Source organism: Eutrigla gurnardus, assembly GCF_963514095.1.
Source record: "Eutrigla gurnardus genome assembly, chromosome: 6".
NCBI classification, from domain to species: domain Eukaryota; kingdom Metazoa; phylum Chordata; class Actinopteri; order Perciformes; family Triglidae; genus Eutrigla; species Eutrigla gurnardus.
Window position 1 is genome coordinate 28,038,123 of NC_139920.1, and position 17,106 is coordinate 28,055,228.

Genomic DNA, 17,106 nt, shown 5'->3' on the forward strand with positions numbered 1-17,106 from the left:
GACTGAATGTTAATGTGCGCGGTGTATAAAATGCTAATGAAGCGCTGTCATCTGTTTGTCTCCACAGTACTACGAAATGTCCTACGGCCTCAACATCGAGATGCACAAACAGGTAAGGAAGACTGTACTCGGTTGGAGGTTGTGTGTGTGTGCATGTGTTTTTGTGTATTTGTTTGAGTGGGCGGCAGGAAGTGAATGTGTTATTTTACACACACAAACATTGTTACCACTTTGTCATTTTGTGTGGGCGGGTTTTTACTCTATTTTCATGCTTCTGGCCTCATTTATATTTGGGATTTTGGCTCAGAGGTAGAGCAAGTCATCCTCCAATCGGAAGGTTCGATTTTCCTCCTCCAGTCTGCATGCTGAAGTGTCCTTGGGCAAGATACTGAACCCCAAGTTCCCCAAGGCTCTGCTGCCGGCAGTGTGTGAATGTGTGTGAATTTAGACTGAATGTGAAGTTCACAGGGTGTTTGAAAAGAAAAGTAGAGAAAGTTGCGATATAAATGCAGGTTAATTTACATTAAGTGAACTCTATATATGTAAATAAAGTGGACATACCATCCAGACCTCTCAGATGGTCTGGGACAGGTCTGCTCTGGGTCCCCCAGTTCCAGAAAGCTGCAAATCTCAGCTCTTTTAAATCTGATACTATCTATGAACTTCTTATGCTGCACTGTATTTTCTGTTCTTTGATATTCTTGTTTTTATTCATTTATTTTTGTTTTAATTTTTAAATTTGGAACTTTATTTTATTATTGGCTTGTTTTAATGTTTTTTTTCCAATGCTCTTAATGTTTTATGTAAAACACCTTGAATTGCCCCGTTGTTGAAAGATGCTAATAATATAATAATAATGCTACAAATAAAATTGCCTTACCTTACAAATTACAATTAAAAAAAAAAGCTTCAAAATACCACAGCGTTGAGTCAACACAAAAAACAACCACAAATTTAAATGTCAACATAAACTCAACACTAAGTCATACAGTAAGTGTTGCATTATATCATCTTGCATTATATCACATAGCACACTAGTTTCTGGTTCCTCAGTGTAAACTGTGTTGGCGGGATAAAACAGGATCTGTTCTGATGAAAAAAGTGATGACTCATCTGTCTACATATAAAGTAGGAACAGAAACCTAACATTCTTTGTTAAAGAAGTCTTCTGTTTGGTCGGCTAACAATGAGTCAGCGAGAGCAACAAGTGGTTTCCACGCCGAGCTACGGCTGGTTGGTTTTATTAGCTTTACTGAGGGGTCGCTGCACAACTCTGTAGTTTACCTCTCCGTGCCTCCGTATGGAATATAAATGCAAGTGCATGAAACCATCAGAGTGTGCTTTTCTGCACAGTTATGATATCCCTGCTGACTTCGTGTTTATGTGTGTGGACACTCTGTTCCTGGGCTGTGATCAAGCAAAACAAGTGCTGGCCGGCTGATGTTAGGGAACAATAATGCTGTTAAAATAGCTGGTGCTGACGGTAACGGTAACCATAGCAATGGCAAATGTTTATTTTTTGCAGGACTGTTAACGTCAGACTTAAGGTCACCTGACACTAGGCTTGTGTCCAAAATCATTCACTCTTTCACTTCTCACTATCCAGGCAGTTCTATACTGTAGCTTCTGTAGGAATGATGGTCTGTCTGTTTTCAGATATTGTGCATTTGGAGTAAAATTTGGAGACAAAGTGACCTTGTTTAAGACTATCTATCTTTTCTAATGAGTTAAAGTCATCTGGAAGATTGAGAGTTTCCATTTTAGTATACACATAGTGTCTGACCTGGAGGTTTTTGTAAAATTCCTTTGTTTGTAGTTTGTATGTCGCCTGTAATGATTCGAATGTTTTAAATTTTCCCCAAAGGTCATGAATATGATAAATTCCTGCTTCATACCAGGTCTGAAAGTTAGGCCCCTTTGGTTAATTCAGGATTATCAGTCAATGTTGTTAAACAGCTCAATTTATGTTTAATCCCAAATAATTTCCGTAAAGAATTCCAAGTACTACACACATTAGCAATTAAATAATTGTCTTTCACCATTATTGGTAATTCGCTCCTGCGTTTATCAAGTAAGTTGACAGGAGAGTACGGTTTGGAGAAGGTCGCTTCAATTTCCGCTCCACTTTCCATCTAGATAACGGCGGCTGATGCAATCGAACAACAAAGACAAACAAACGTAACAATGGAATCATGGGAAATATTAAATATGGATCGGCCATGAAATTTAATTGGATCGGCCGATCCACCTTAAAAACCCAGTATCGGGGGCCGGGGACATCTCTAGTCGGTGCAGATTGGGTTTCATTTCCAGTCATCCTCACTGAGATCCGGTATTCTTGAATGAAGACATGTGTCCGCCGAGCAGCGTATTCTCCCTCGGCTGCCCTTCAGTGCCCGCGCTCGCTGCTAATTTGCTGTCTGGGTCACACTGCAGGGAAAAGGGGGGGCAGATAAATGTCCAGACAGCCGGTGACATGAGATCCGTTCTGCTGTGTTGACAGGCCTCCATGCAGATAGACTGAATCATTATCCAGTTGAATGGCATGTTCCTTTTAAGGTGACTGTCTCCCTCTCCCTTAATCTGTCTAACTGTCATGCTAACTCTGCCGTGGACTCGGGCACTGTCATGGAAGACAAGAGAGGATGTGTGTTTTTTTTTTTCGTCACACTCTGCAACGAGCTCCCAGCATGCTCGCAGCAGCTCATTGTTTGAAACAATCTCTAAAAACGCCCCCAAATGAAAGCCTCCGCCCTCTGCACTTTCACCTCATAATCATTGTGTCATTTCACCATGAAGGTAATTATAGAACAGAGACGGTGTCTGTCCAAATACTTGCAGTGCCGTGATCATACTGACTCCAGACTCCAGCGTTGGCTAAGTTGGGGATGATGCAAGAAGACTTATTTTAAATGATCTACTCCCAGATCCCTGTGTTGTGTTCCAGCTGGAGCTGCTTTCAAAGATGCCTTATTCAATTTTTTTTTGTGTCATTTTCATGGACAAACATTCATAGCAGACAGCAGTTTCCACATGACAACAAGCCTTCCTATTCGATAGTCAAATTTGCTGTGCCTCCACTGCCTGCAAGCTGTGCTACTGTATAAATCTGCTTGGTTTCATACAGCTGCAGGATTATAAGAATGGAGGATGGGTCGTCGCTGCCTTACAAGAATTAGCAAACAATCAGGATAGTGATATCAGAAGGCAGCACCTGCAGGTGTAGGTGAGAGCATTCAGTCTGTACCGGAGAACAGGTAACATCTGCTTGTCTGCCCTGCTTTACATGACTGAAGATGAATGCTAACCATTATATCCGGAACGCATTGTGTCACGTCGCTTGTCGCACCTTGATGTAAGCTGATATTTAATTTAAATAAGAACAAGATTCTCACATCTCTGTCAGGAGCATGTCAGCGTAACCCTTTGTAGCTCCAGATTGCCTCCACGCTCCGCTTTAAATTGATCTTGAAACGTTGCGTTTGAAAACGGAAATTGTTTGAAAGTGTCCCTTCTGCTCCTCATGATTTATTCTGCATCTTTTCCTGAATCTAAATTCATTCCTGGTCTCACGGACTGAAGACACGAACCACGTTTGAAAGCAGGAAACCTCAAGCCAGACATGATGCTGCAATTGTGGTGGTGAAAGAGATCACTTGTGCACAATAAAATGACTGATGGATGGGATAGATTGATTTCTAAATCCCACAGCAGACACAACTATTGACAGAGCAATAATCAGAAAGAGGGGCGAGAGAGATAGACAGACAAGAGAGAGAGGGAGAGGGTTTCCTGTGTTCTCAAGGTTAAGAAAGGAGTAAGATGTCGAAGTGCAACCCTTTAGATAATTTTACATATATTAATTTAAGCCAACACAAACAAACAAACACCTCCTCTCAAACAGGTCTGGAGAATAAAGAGACAAATACGTTTTTAGCAAGTTTTCCAAGTCATTTCATACTGAAAGAAGTTGAACTATACAGATGCACTCAGGATTATTACAGTTCTCTGACTGTATTAAGTTAGTGTGAACTTGTAGAGCTGCCGTGTTTTGTAGAAACAGGGTTTAGATCCTCCCCTTTATTCATTTATGTTCACTGTTCGTAATGTCAGTCAACAATTGACATAAAATAGCACACGAGGGAAATTTCACATTTTGATTATACTACTTCAAACAACCCGACAAGCAAATGCAATAAGTTTATTTTCTGAAAAAAAGAATATATACAATTGGGAGTTTCAGAAAAATTACCATTTTTATCACAGAGACATTGTAACGTGCTACTGAAGTACATTTTTTTCTATTTTCCTTGACCTAAACCTCAACTAAATCAAAATGCAGAGAAAGTTGTTCTTGAGTGGAAGGAAACGTATTACCCAACAGTGGAGGCACAGCAAGGAACAGAAAGCTGGCAACAAAGCCTGCAGAGTTGGACTGTCAGCTCCTGTCGCCAAAAAGAAAAAATGAACTGCTGGCTGCACCTCTGAGAGATGGACAGAGGAGGAGGAGGAGGAGGGAGGAGGAGGAGGGGGAGGACAGGTGGGGAAGATGACAGAGGGAGGCCAAGAAGGGGAGAGCGTGGAAAATAAGAAAAGACGAAGGAGAGAAAGAAAAAGAGAGAAATAAATGAAGAGGGAGACGCCCGGTGCCAGGAACCAGAGGACGAGGAAATGAGAAGAGTGAGCATGGGGGAATATAAGAGAGAGACGAAATGTAAAAAAAAAAAAAGAGAAAAAGAATATAATGTGAATAAAAGGGAAAAAACAAGAGAGCTGCTAAATAAAGGTTAAACAGGAGGAGCAGAGAGAGGGAGGGGGGGGCGAAATATGAGGCAAAGAATAAAAGAGAAATTACAGTATCACATGAGCAAACGGAAATTGACAGAAATAGAATATAAAAGAAGATGGAATATAAAATGAAGCGACTGGTTTGAAAAGAAAAGGACATCAAAAAAGAGACGGTGATAGAAAAAAAGGGAGGTTGCAGAATAAATGGGTGATATGAAGGGAGAGAGGTTGGACACGTGGTTTGAAAAAGAGTACGATAATTAAAGAAAATTAGGACTTTGAAGATACTGCAAGAAAAATGAAATGGAGAGAGTGAGGGAACGGTAAATGGCGGGGGGGGGGGGAGCTAATGTTGTGAAGAAAAGTGTGCGAGGAAAGAAGGGATGGAGATGAATTGAACGGATGAAAGAGGAGATGGTAAACAGGAAGGATCGAGCCTTAGAAAAGACAGATAAAGACCTCGGAGAACACATGAGGGGGAAAAAAAAAAGAGATGGAGATGAAAATCAGAGCCAAGAAAAAGGGAAAGCAACGGAGAGGGAAGGAAAGAAAGAAAGGGGGAGGGCGGTCTGAGAAAGAGGGAGATGGAGAAAGACATCAAGGGAGGGAGGGGAGCTTTTGAGCTGCAGTGAGAAATAATGAATCATGAATAGATTTAACAGTATCTGCTCTTATTTCCTCTCCTCCTCCTTCTCCTCCTGTTTCCCCCCCTCCAGCTTCCTCCTAACATCCTGTCGAGATCACTGCTTTAGCTCTCTCTCTCGTCTCGCTCTCTCTCTCCATTGCACGCTCCGTCATTATCAGTGGCAGGGCCATCTCATGTCCCGGCATTAATTGAGCTGTAACAGTCACCCCATGCCTTCCCATCTCTCTTTTTTTTTTTGCTCTTTAGATTTCACACTCACCCCTCCCTCACCCCTCTTCTCGCTATCTAGATCTCCCTCATTTCCTTTGCATTTCTCTCCCTTCTTCTTCTCTTCCCTTCCTCTTTCTCAGATGATGCTATCTGAAAGATAACATCTACCCCTCCTCCTCCTCCTCCTCCTCCTCCTCAAGCTGTATAGGCTACATTGAAACACACACACTCGCACGCACGATGGTCACATTATCTCCCCCGGTTCGCTTCCATTATCATATCATGTCATATATATATATTTATATTTCCGTATATATTAACCGTATCCCCCAGAGGAGGGAGGGAGGCTATAAGGACTTTACTCTGCTCTCTGGTTGTTCTATATTCATTGATATAGCACTTCTGGGCCTTGGATAGTTATTGCCTGTATTTCCTCGCTACGTGCAGACACACAAAATGTATATTCAGTGATTTTTGTAATTCAGTCATATACTGTGGGCTCGCAGCGGTTGGCGCGGGACAGCTTATAGATATGATGATGTGCTGTGTGTGTGTGTGTGTGTGTGGTTGTGAGGCGTGCGGCGAATGGATTGAAGCATGGTTTTTGTATTGACAGCTGATTCCGGCAGCAGGATAACAGCATGATGGCGGGGAGGTGAAGAAGAATAGAGGCTTTGTAAGATTTCTGTCCAGCGAGAGGCGGAGGCATTCCAGAAGCTCGTGACCAGAGTGTAGCCTGGGAAAATGTTAGAATATGGAAAGGCAGGAAGCGAATGAGATATGCATTTCCTTCTATTAACAGCCAAACTAAGTACAGAGCTCACAACTGCTCAGGGAGATGACACTGGATCGTAACAGCAGCGTATATTCTTATCTGTGTGTTTCAGGTCGAAAGTATTGGAAACCGACCAGATCCTGACTTTCATTCACGTAATAAGAAGGGGGAACTTGACAGAAAGGGATCTGAGGATAGTCAGACCCAATCCAAAAAGACCAGATGATAGTCTGACCTGATCCAAAATACATAATTCTGTTATGACACTTTAATGCACAAAGATCAGTTGGGATCCACTCATTACTTCGATGTATTAACTCAAAGATGTCGCTGCATTCGAACGGGACCGGATCCAGATCTGATTAGACTGAATGTAGTCCTTCACCCACTGACACAGGGCTTGACATTTAAGCTTTCAAGGGGGAAGTAAACGCTGTCATGGCAAGTTGAATGCCTCATGCTGTCTTCAAATTGGGCAAAGAAAAAGGACCGTCTTAGCCGATATTAAGTAAAAAAAAGAGGAGATAACGCTACGTTGTGAACAACAAATCCACGTTGAAAATCGGCAGGAGTGTTAGTAATATAAGATAAATATTAGAGAGGGAATGATTAATTATTAATTATGACTTGTTTAACTTCCTACCACTAGCTCTAAGCAGCTTATAATGCATAATTAAATACAGCAAAGATTTAATTGTATTGAATTGCATGTTTTTATGCAAATAGCCAATTTATATGACAATAACAAACTAAAAGGATAATTTTCAGAATTGTTTTAATGTTTGATGTTTTTTTTGTAAAATCCAATTTCCCATTTTGGGCGAGCGAGTTTGAGTTTTCGGTCAAGTAAAAACATCTCAGCTTCTTGCCTGAAGGTACTTGAGTGGTGCATATTAAATACCAACATAATTATGGGAATACATATCTTTATAATGGTAATTAAACACTGGCCAGTGTTATTCATAAGGAGAGTTTGACTGTGGGCTATTTTGATGGCCGTATCTTTTACAATGACATTAAGGCGGCTCACATGTTTGCCTCCAGTTTGCACGTACAGATGATGCACACCGCTTTTCCTCGCTGGCCTTGCAAACTGAAATAACCGCGGTGCTGTAAATGGATAGCAGAGGGGTTGATTTATTATTATTTTTGGTTGCTGGGATAGTGTCCTCTAGTAGACCCCTGGGGCCAGCGGGAAAACCACTGTGGCAGCATTTCAATAACAGCCTAGGTAAGAGTTTCTAAGCGACCGTGTTGGGATCTGACAGTGCATCACGAAAACGTTGTCAGCTGACTGGAAGGGTTCATCCTCACGCTGCTGCCGTAGGTGCACTTCCAGAAACACCGCGTATCTTATTTCTGCCTGGAACGGGAACAGCGATGCATGAAAAAACACACGGCTTTCGTTAATCATTCATTTATATTCCTCGGCCGTCACCCGTCATATCACAGGAAACATAATAACACAGGAATATAATTCTCCTTTTGGACTCTAATTTGGATGACTAGGTGTTGTTAATTCATTATGATTATGCATGGACAATGACTGCTGCTTTTAGGCGCGTATAAAATATTCTCCCTGGTTTATTTAGGAAGGAAAGTTCTGAGTTGCTGATTGAAATACTGTGGGCTCATATTTGTTCCTTTTACATGAGGTTCCACTTTGAGCTCCGACAATAGATGTTTGCAGGAGAAATGATCGACGTTATGAAGCAGCTGTTTGCATATTTGTTTGCCTTTTATTAGCCTGTTCCAGCATAATTAGAGATAAGACAGCAAGAACCTGGTCACAATTAAATTTTTATTTATATATAATAGTTCTACTTTACGAGATGAGCCTTCCAGGTGGACACATCATTTCAAAAATGAAAAAATAAAAACAAAAATGGGGCTTCTGAAGGATGAGATAAAAAGATGTGACCCAGTGGTGAGAGAGAGCATCCCGTTACTGGAAGGCGTCGCTGTCCTTGAGCTAATAGTTGACCTCTAGCAGGTTACTCATTTTAAGCCATTTAGGATAATAACAGTGTGACTTAAAAGCCTGAAAATGATTGGTGTCACAAAATACCAAACACCAACATTCCTTGAATAATTCACATTTTGCAGAATTTAGCTTCTTACTTAAACCGGCAGCTCTCCATCTAATTGATACTAATCAGGATATATCATCTTATAGCTCGTACTTTCTTTATCCCAACTGCCATATGAATGCAAGTTCCAACAGGATATTATAAGAACCAGCATATATATATATATTTACATACTGTATCAGCATGCTAGATAGGAAGACAGCGTGGTTCACAGAGCAGGCAGGATATTATCGGAGGCTGTGTTTGATAGCAGCCAGACTGTTTCCCCTGTGGACTCCTGAGGACAGATGAAGCAGCTGGCTGTCCTTCCTTCCTGCTCCCTCCTTCCATTCCTCCACCACACATGCGAGGCTGAGGGTGTGGGAGCGTGCACGCTTTTGTGTGACAGCAAAGAGTGGCCGAGCCTTTCGTTTTTTTATACTGCGAACGATGTTCATGGCATTTTTTTTAGCATTCGTACAATTAAAATCCAAACAGCTGTTTGTGCATATTGTGATGTTTGCTTTAAAATCCAAACTCGTCACGATGCAAATATTACAAACCTGGAAGAGACTGAAGAGAGTAAATTGGAGAGAAGAAGATGATGAACAGAGTGAAGAAATAAACGGAGAAATTGAATAAAACAGAAACGGGGGACTGAGGGAGATTAAGCCGAGTACAAGCAGGAGAGGGAGATCACATGAGAGAATGTTTATCTGTTTGTGTTGGATAAAAAAAAAAAAAAGTGTTTGTGCCGGCGCTTATCCTCCCACCTAATTAGCCCGAGCTGTCTAGCCCTTTTTTTTCTTCTTTATGCATGTTTGTGCACGTGTATGAACGTGCGTGTGTTGGTATATTTGGCTGAAGTTGTGACCTGAATCCCCAACTCATTTGGGAGGGAGAGAGAGAGAGAAGCGAGGGGAAAGAGTGCAAAGACGCCTTCATTTTCAACTCACCGCTTTGGTTCCTAATAGGATTGGGCTTCTCTCTCTTTCCCCCACGTTTTTCTTCCTCAATCTCACTCTTTCCATCCCGTTCTCTCTCTCTGCTATTCCCACCCAGTCAGTCCATAATCCCACAGTTGAGGTTTTTTCCCCTTTTCAACTGGTTTGATTTAAAGGGCCCGGATTAGGACGAACCTGCATATGTGGGTCAACGACTGTAGAACAGGCTTTGGAGAGGTCAAATGACTTTGTGTATGCATGTGTGTGTTTACATTCTCTCTGATCGTTGGTGTATGCAGTCCCTCTTTGCACATGTTGTAGCATCTGCGTTGTGTGTGTGTGTGTGTGTGTGTGTGTGTGTGTGAAGCTTTGATGTCTCTGCCTCTCATTCCCCCCTCATGCCGCGTGTCTATGCCTGTGCATACATGTGTAACAGAGCTCATTTGTGAATAATGAGGCATAGAGAGCGAGAGCGGGAATAGTGTGATATAACCCTTTAGGAATGATAGAAAATAAGTTGAGAGAAGGGAAAACAGTGAGGAGAGAGAGAGAGAGAAGGATGAGATGAGAGAGAAAACGAGTGATTAAATTCCCAGGGAGCTAGCCTTTTAGCGTAATGGCTTTGTCACTCTGGCAGAGGAGCTCCGAGTAGCTACACAGGCCGTGTTGGCTTATCTATGTGTGTGTGTGTGTGTGTGTGTGTGTGTGTGTGTGTGTGTGTGTGTGTGTGTGTTACTATGTTTTGCAACTTGTGCTTGAATTGGGACGAATAAGGTGCGTTCAGGCACAGCATGTGTTTTTTTTATCCAGGTATGACTGCACATGTGAAGTCTATTTCTGTACGTAATTCCATTAATTTCACAAGGAGCATATTTTCAAGTAAACTTTTTTTTTTTTTTTTAATAATGAAAGTAAATGTCATTTATAATTGGATGTTTTATGGTTAATATGGTTAAAGGGTAAAATGTTTGACCTAGCAGCGTTGCCTATTATATTATCACTATTGCTACCAAATATCTTAACAACTTTTAGATGAATTGCCACGTTATCTTGTGCAGGTATGCATGGTCCCCAGAGGACCGACCCTACTAATTTGTCTTTTAACATTTCCTCTAGCGCCGCATCTAATTCGTGCATTCCTCCCGGTGCAATTTCCTGTCAATTTGCGTGGATTTTCTATGCAATCGAGCTGTGTGAAAATTTCCAATATAGAGACTATGAAGTGGGGTGGAGCAGTGTTATGACAGATCTTACCTCCTGTACCTTTGGTCAGATTTGCACATTTGAGCAAATTAAGTTAGCAGCAGTGGAAGTCAAAGCTGCAGTTGACTTTCATGAAGATCTCTTTTGGGTTTATGGAGTCTTTCCCCCCCTTTTTGGCATTCTGATTCTATTTCCAACAAGGATGTTCAGGCTCGATTGTTTGGCTGTACCAGGACATAAAGTAACACAAAGTACTGACACATTGTGGATTGATGTTTGTCAATGCAGCTCAACAAGAGAGCGAGCAAGTGAGCGCGAAAAGAGAGGGAGCGCAGCAATCTGCGGAATGGTGCTGGATTTTGAATGAAAGCAGCCCAAGGCACACTCCATCCTGCTCTAGCCTGTCTGCTCTCTCTGTCTCCGCAGGCCTCTTTGGTCTGGGAGCCTCGGCACACCTCAGGGGCATGACAAGGTGCCCGTGTTTGAATGTGAGGGCAGGATAGACACCACTACTTTGCATCGTGATTGATATCAGTCTGTACATTGTTTTTAGGAAATTATATTATATATTAAAAGAAAATAGGGGGAAGGGTGTGTGTATATGTGTGTTTGTGTGTGCACATTTTGCATGCATATGCATGCATGCATGCATACTGCTTTGCTGCCAGCTTTGCTACTCTGGCTACTTTGTGTCTGATTGCATTGCGGACAGCATGAGTTTAAAGCCGTGTGCAGTCTGTCAATGCAAGCTGGTGAGCTGGCACAGTATGAATATGACTAATAGCTTAGTGTATAATATAGCCAGAGATAGGGGGGATCTAGTTGGTTGTAAAACTACAACCCCAACCGTGAAGACAGAGAGTTTGTGTGTCACAGTCACGTGCCCTATTGAGATTCCCAGTGTGTGTGTGTGTGTGTACCGGAGGGGCACATATGTTCTTATATTGCAGAGGTGTATGGCATACATCTATGTCCTGGCAAACAGGTTTATACATGCATTTGTGTGAAGTCATTTTTCATGTTGGCAACTGACGGATATTCTCCAATGTGTGTGTGCATGTGTGTTCCTTTGTGTGTGCGTGTGTGTGTGTGTGTGTGTGTGTGTGTGTGTGTGTGTGTGTTTCTTTGTGTGTGTGTGTGTGTGTGTGTGTGTGTGTTTGTGTGTGTGTGTGTGTCTTGGAGGAGTCGAAGTGAGTTGTCTGTCTGTATTTTTACTTCTAAACGTTTCTGCTGCTTGGTCTGCTGCCTATCTTGTATTGTTACTGAAGGTTGAATTTGTGTCTTTATATGTGTGTGTATGTGTGTGTCTTTATGTGTGTGTGTGTGTGTGTGTGTGTGTGTGTGTGTCTGTGTGTGCTCGTTGGTCTCATGCTGGGAGGCTATGCTTGCTCTGCACACAGCTCTTTGTATGTGTGCTCTCCTCTGCTCTGTTTGGATTGGTTTTTCTGTGTGCCCTTGTTGCTTTTGTGCGTGCGAGTGTGTGTACGACTGTTTGCAGTGGCTTTTGTGTGCGTGTGTAGATGCGTTTGTGTGCACAGCTCTGAGAGCGCTTGTGTGCACGTGTGTGTGCCCCTTAGTGGTTTTTGTGTGTGAGCGTTGGTGTGTGCTTTGCTGCTCCCCTTTCCACCCCCCCCCACACCCTCTCCCTCTTTCTGTTTCTCTTCCTCTCCTTCCAGAATAGAGGGGCCATCAATCAGAGGCAAGGGGGGTAGAGGGAGGGAGGGAGGCAGGGGAGGAGGAGGAGGAGGAGAGGAGTTGGCTCGGTGCCAGGGAAGAGGAGCTGGCTCGCTGCCCGGAGGAGGGAGGGAGGGAGAGAGAGAGAAGGCGGAGAGAGGAAAACAAGACTGAGCAAGAAAAGAAAAGAGAGGGAGGGTGGAGGGAGATTCTGGAGGAGAAGCAGGGCAGGGAGATAGAAGAAGAAGGAGAAAGAAATGAGAGAGAATGAGAAAGAGGGCAGGGAGGGAGAGCAAAAGAGCAAGGCCAAGTGCACTGAGGGAAAACAGAAAGAGGACAGAGAGATACTGTGGAAGTGGAGAAAAAAAGCCCAGAGAGAGAAGAAGGCTGATTTGGTGGAGGGAAAGAGGGAGGAGGAGGAGGAGGAGGTGTGGGGCTTGAAAGAGAGGAAGCAGGAATGGCTGAACAGCCTTGTGTCCGCAACCCCAATCAGTGGGTGATTAGTGCGTCACTGGCTACAAATATTTATCTTAAACTGCTCACAGAGGGGAGAGCGGTCCAATTAGGAAGCAGGGGACGGGTTGTGTTTGTGTGTCCGTGACACGTTCACGGCCTCTGACTCCCGGGAAACAAACCAGGGCGTCCTGCAGCCATCTCAACTGTGAGGTGTTGTATAGGATGACTCTGGGACTTTTTGATTAATGTGAATATGTAAGTAACTACTACACTTGTCAGTGAAGACGCAAGTAGGAGGAGGATTCATATTTTAAGTGTTTGAAATCTCCGTTTAAGGATTACTTTCAATGTGAAGTTGGGTTTTTTTCTTGATTATTGGTATAAAATGTCAGAAAATAGTGGAACATAATTCACCTAATTTCCTAAAGCTTCAGCTGATGTTGTCAAACTCCCAGATATTCAGATTAATATCATATGGCATGAAGTGAATCAGCACATACTCACAATGTAGGAGTTTATGTAGGAAATTATGAATGAGTGAAGTGAAGAAATCATTTTGGACACACGCACAGTTACTCACACACACTGAATACATTTTTATTATATATTTATCCGGGTCAAATAGAGTGCAACAATGGAATAAACCTTAATGTCTGGTTGGCCATATTGTGAACAACGAGTCATGGGAAGTGTAAAGGTCAGCACTCTTCCTCTCACCCCAAAGAGCATTTCGTATAACTTTCTTCCTCTGGAGTTAAAGTTGACCGAGCACACATCCTTTTTTTCCCCCCGTCGGCATCGTCATCACATTCTCTCTCCGTGGCTCACATTCAGTCTGAAGTTGGAGGTTAAATGCTTTGCTCGGCCGTCGCCAAAACTGCTACCGAAGATTCAAACCAGCAACTATTCGGCTAACGATCTAGAGTGGGGAGCTGGGAATAGAGCGGCTCCTATTTCCGGTACATGGGACCTCAAAATTAATTTCTGATGCATGTATTCCTCCGGCGAGATCGAAATTATTTTCTGGTCCCGTTTGAATTGTGCCATGAATTTCACATGTTGTTTGTGGTTTTTGAAGATACATTTTCATGGGAAAAAAAACTATGATTTATGTTGAAGAAGTTTGATAATGGTAGGTTTTGTGAGCTACAGGTCGTCGCTGCTCTCTGCGTTTTTTCTCTACAGCCTTAAACTCAACAATCGCACAATAAATGGTCAAACTCTTGACGGGAAAAATTTAAATTTAAATCCACAAACAACATATTTCTAATTCAGGGCATATGACGACTGGGACCAGCAAATAATTATTTTAGCTGGATTGAGACCCATTTTTTACGATCTCAGAGCTCCGATGGGAGTCTCGCGAAAGGGGCGGGCCTTCGCCACTCTATGGAAATAGAATGGGAGCTCTTAGAGGTGGCAAAGTTTTTTAGTTGAGAGCAATTAGAGTGAGTAGGGGAGTGGGGTATCTATCTCTCACACACACACACACACACACAAACACACACACACACATCCCCCCCGTAAAGCTGGCTCCCTCAGCCGTAGTGGGACTCAGAGGCTGGCACAGCTGGCAGTGACCGAGCACACTGGGCACCGTCTCCCTCCTCCCCGTGCCAATCGCAGCCCACGCTCGTCGCATTCAAACTCACCGAGTTTTATTGGCAAGATGAACGCGGTCACTGTTGCTCGCCATCATGCTGGGAGCCCAAATACAATGCTGATCTTTCACAGAGACGTGGCGTCCCCAACGCCTCAGCTCCAGTTCACTTCAGAGTCACGACTGGAGGGGGAAAAAAAAGAAAAACGCAGGCTTGTCAATTCATCCCTCCTTTAGAGCATCCTCTTGATTATTATATATCTTTTTTACCTCTTACCAGCCCGCCAATATGCTACAGTTGCACAACACTGGACACCTTGTCATTTCAAGCATTTGAAAGAAAATAGTTCTGGGGCAGATCTTCCAATTCCTCTAAAACAAGCTTTGTCACCATCCGCCTGTGATGGCTTACTTTGCGAGTGAGTGTGATTATTTTCTTTTCTAGTACACCTCATCTGCCCACCTACCTCGTCTATTTTCTACTTCAGTTAGTCATTTTCTACATTTCCTCAAATGCCTTTTGACAGCCTTCACGGGAACGGGCGGGAGCGTCTAGCATATTCGCTGTGGGTTAAACGTGTGGGCGGAGGGAGAGAGAGAGAGCGGCGGCGTGATTGCAAAGTAAGTGCAGGAGAATGAGTTTTTCCAGTCAAGAAATATTTTTTGAATTACGCCTCTTACGTGAAGCACAACTCTTGTCCCTGAATTGCTTCGTGGACTAATGAGCTGAATGTCGGCGCGTGGAAATTGGTTCCTTGTGTTGCAAATGTGACCTTTTACTTTGCATGTTTTAAACTCGCAACCATGATGAACTGTTGGAGGTTTCTCAACATGATGTCACATCATCTACGGCAGGCACAGTTATTGCAGAAGTAATACATTTCCAAAACCACACGACAACAGCTGGGAAATCCAGTCCCCCGGGTCTTTAGCACAAACTACAACCTGCTGATACTTACTGTATTTAAGCCATTTTCTTTGTTCCCCGCAGTTCAAATAGTGTTCTCGTTGTTTCCCCTTCATATTACTCAGTGTTTTGGCATCCATGTACTTGTGCAAGTGCTGGAATTTCTCATTTCAATACAATATGTTGAGAAATATCGATGCAATAGGATTTTCTATCCCACAGCGAAAGATTGATGGATTGAGGGCGTAAGATTTTAGATTTCTCATTAAAGAAAATAAATAGCTGTGTGTGTGTGTGTGTGTGTGTGTGTGTGAGGAGAGAGAGAGGGCAGATGCTATCTGTATATTGATAATGTGAAAAATGAGTATTGAAACCTTTTCAAATATTCAACATCGAGTGCAGAGATTTTAATGGGAATACGCTTTCTATCTTTCGATTGCAGGGCTGTTAAAATGTTAATAACTACGTAGATGTTTTAAGGCTGTATTTATTTTGTATGAAATGCTATTTCCGTATTTCTACTACTCATTATAAAACCTCACAGGGGTCACACGGTCTTCGTTTTTGCCTTTCATTGCTTTATATGTTTTTTTTTTGCTTTAATTTTGCTGTAAAAAGGCAGCTGATACTACAAGGCCTGCATACACAGTTACAGCCAACTTTTCTTCTCCTTTTCACTCGATCTACATGGAGGGAACAGTTGATTTTAAATAAGTTTTAGAATCCAACACTTATTGAACACACCTGGAACCAAACGGCTGCTCGTTTGCAGGATGCTGAAGTTGCTGTATGTTGCTTTTTTTCTTTAAATGATCATTTAAAATCAGTCAGTACAGTTCGATTTGTGTGTTACAGACTCGACCATGCAGATCAGTCAACATAGAAGATATGCCCATATAAGGGACAGCCAATCAAATGAACGCTTGAACAGTAATGCAAAAATGACACGTTTGCTGTACATTGTCCCGTTTATTCATGGCTACTCACTGAAGAGATCGATAATTTGACAGAAATTGGGTATTCAAGAAAGCTAAGTAGTATAGATATTGGTATTTTAGATTTTGGATTGGTCTTTTATTGATAAATATGTGTGTTTAACCTCATTATGTCACCGATCTGACGGGTTGACGGGAAACATACTCCCTATTTCCATTCCTCCATCTATTTGTCTATTTTAGAGAATTATTACATTTCAATGAAAAGCTTTTCTTTGTCTCTCACCTACATTTTTATCTCCGTTTAACTTAAAGCCTCTGTCTCTCTGTCTCTCTCTCTCTCTGTCCCAGTGCCAGTTGGCAGCATATCTGCCCTCAGGTGTTTATTGACCGGCCCCCTCTCTTCCTTTATATCTACCCATCCGTTCATCCCTCCGTCCGTTCATCCCTCCGTCCGGCCGGTCTTTGCCAGTCCTCCCTGGTGGCTGGGCTTTGGCAGGGCCGTGGAATGAGACTGTGCCGTGTTGTTTCTGACACCTGGCCTAGCTCGTACCGCTTCAGCCCAGTTCACTTTCCCTCTATTGTAAACCCTTAAGAACTACCTACAGAAGCATGGACGTGGAAGCTCATCCTAAAATGTCTTTAAACGGCATCCATAAGCTTTTTTTTAACTGATACTGTAGGTGGCCAACATAATTCAACAATTCAGCAATATCAGAAATATAATTAGTCACTGGGAAATCCATTGATCAATTAAATAATCACTTCAGAACTCGGAGTAAATTAAATTTGGCTGCGATAGCATTTTCGGTGTTGAAGCCATGCAAAGTGACTCATTTTCTTCTGTTGTAACTAAGAATAAAGCACATTTTTAATTGAAAACTGCATTTTTTTGTTGT

At 42.5% G+C, this 17,106-nt stretch overlaps 1 protein-coding gene across 4 annotated transcripts in view; it reads left to right on the forward strand.

The window, feature by feature from the left end:
* Positions 1-17,106, forward strand: part of tle2b (TLE family member 2, transcriptional corepressor b) — a 149,692-nt gene that overhangs the window by 28,085 nt on the left and 104,501 nt on the right. For all 4 annotated transcript variants that reach the window (XM_084010790.1, XM_084010788.1, XM_084010787.1 and 1 more), the window contains exon 4: positions 68-112. In XM_084010790.1, the coding sequence (XP_083866916.1) occupies positions 68-112 (45 nt within the window). The remainder of the gene's footprint in view (positions 1-67; positions 113-17,106) is intronic.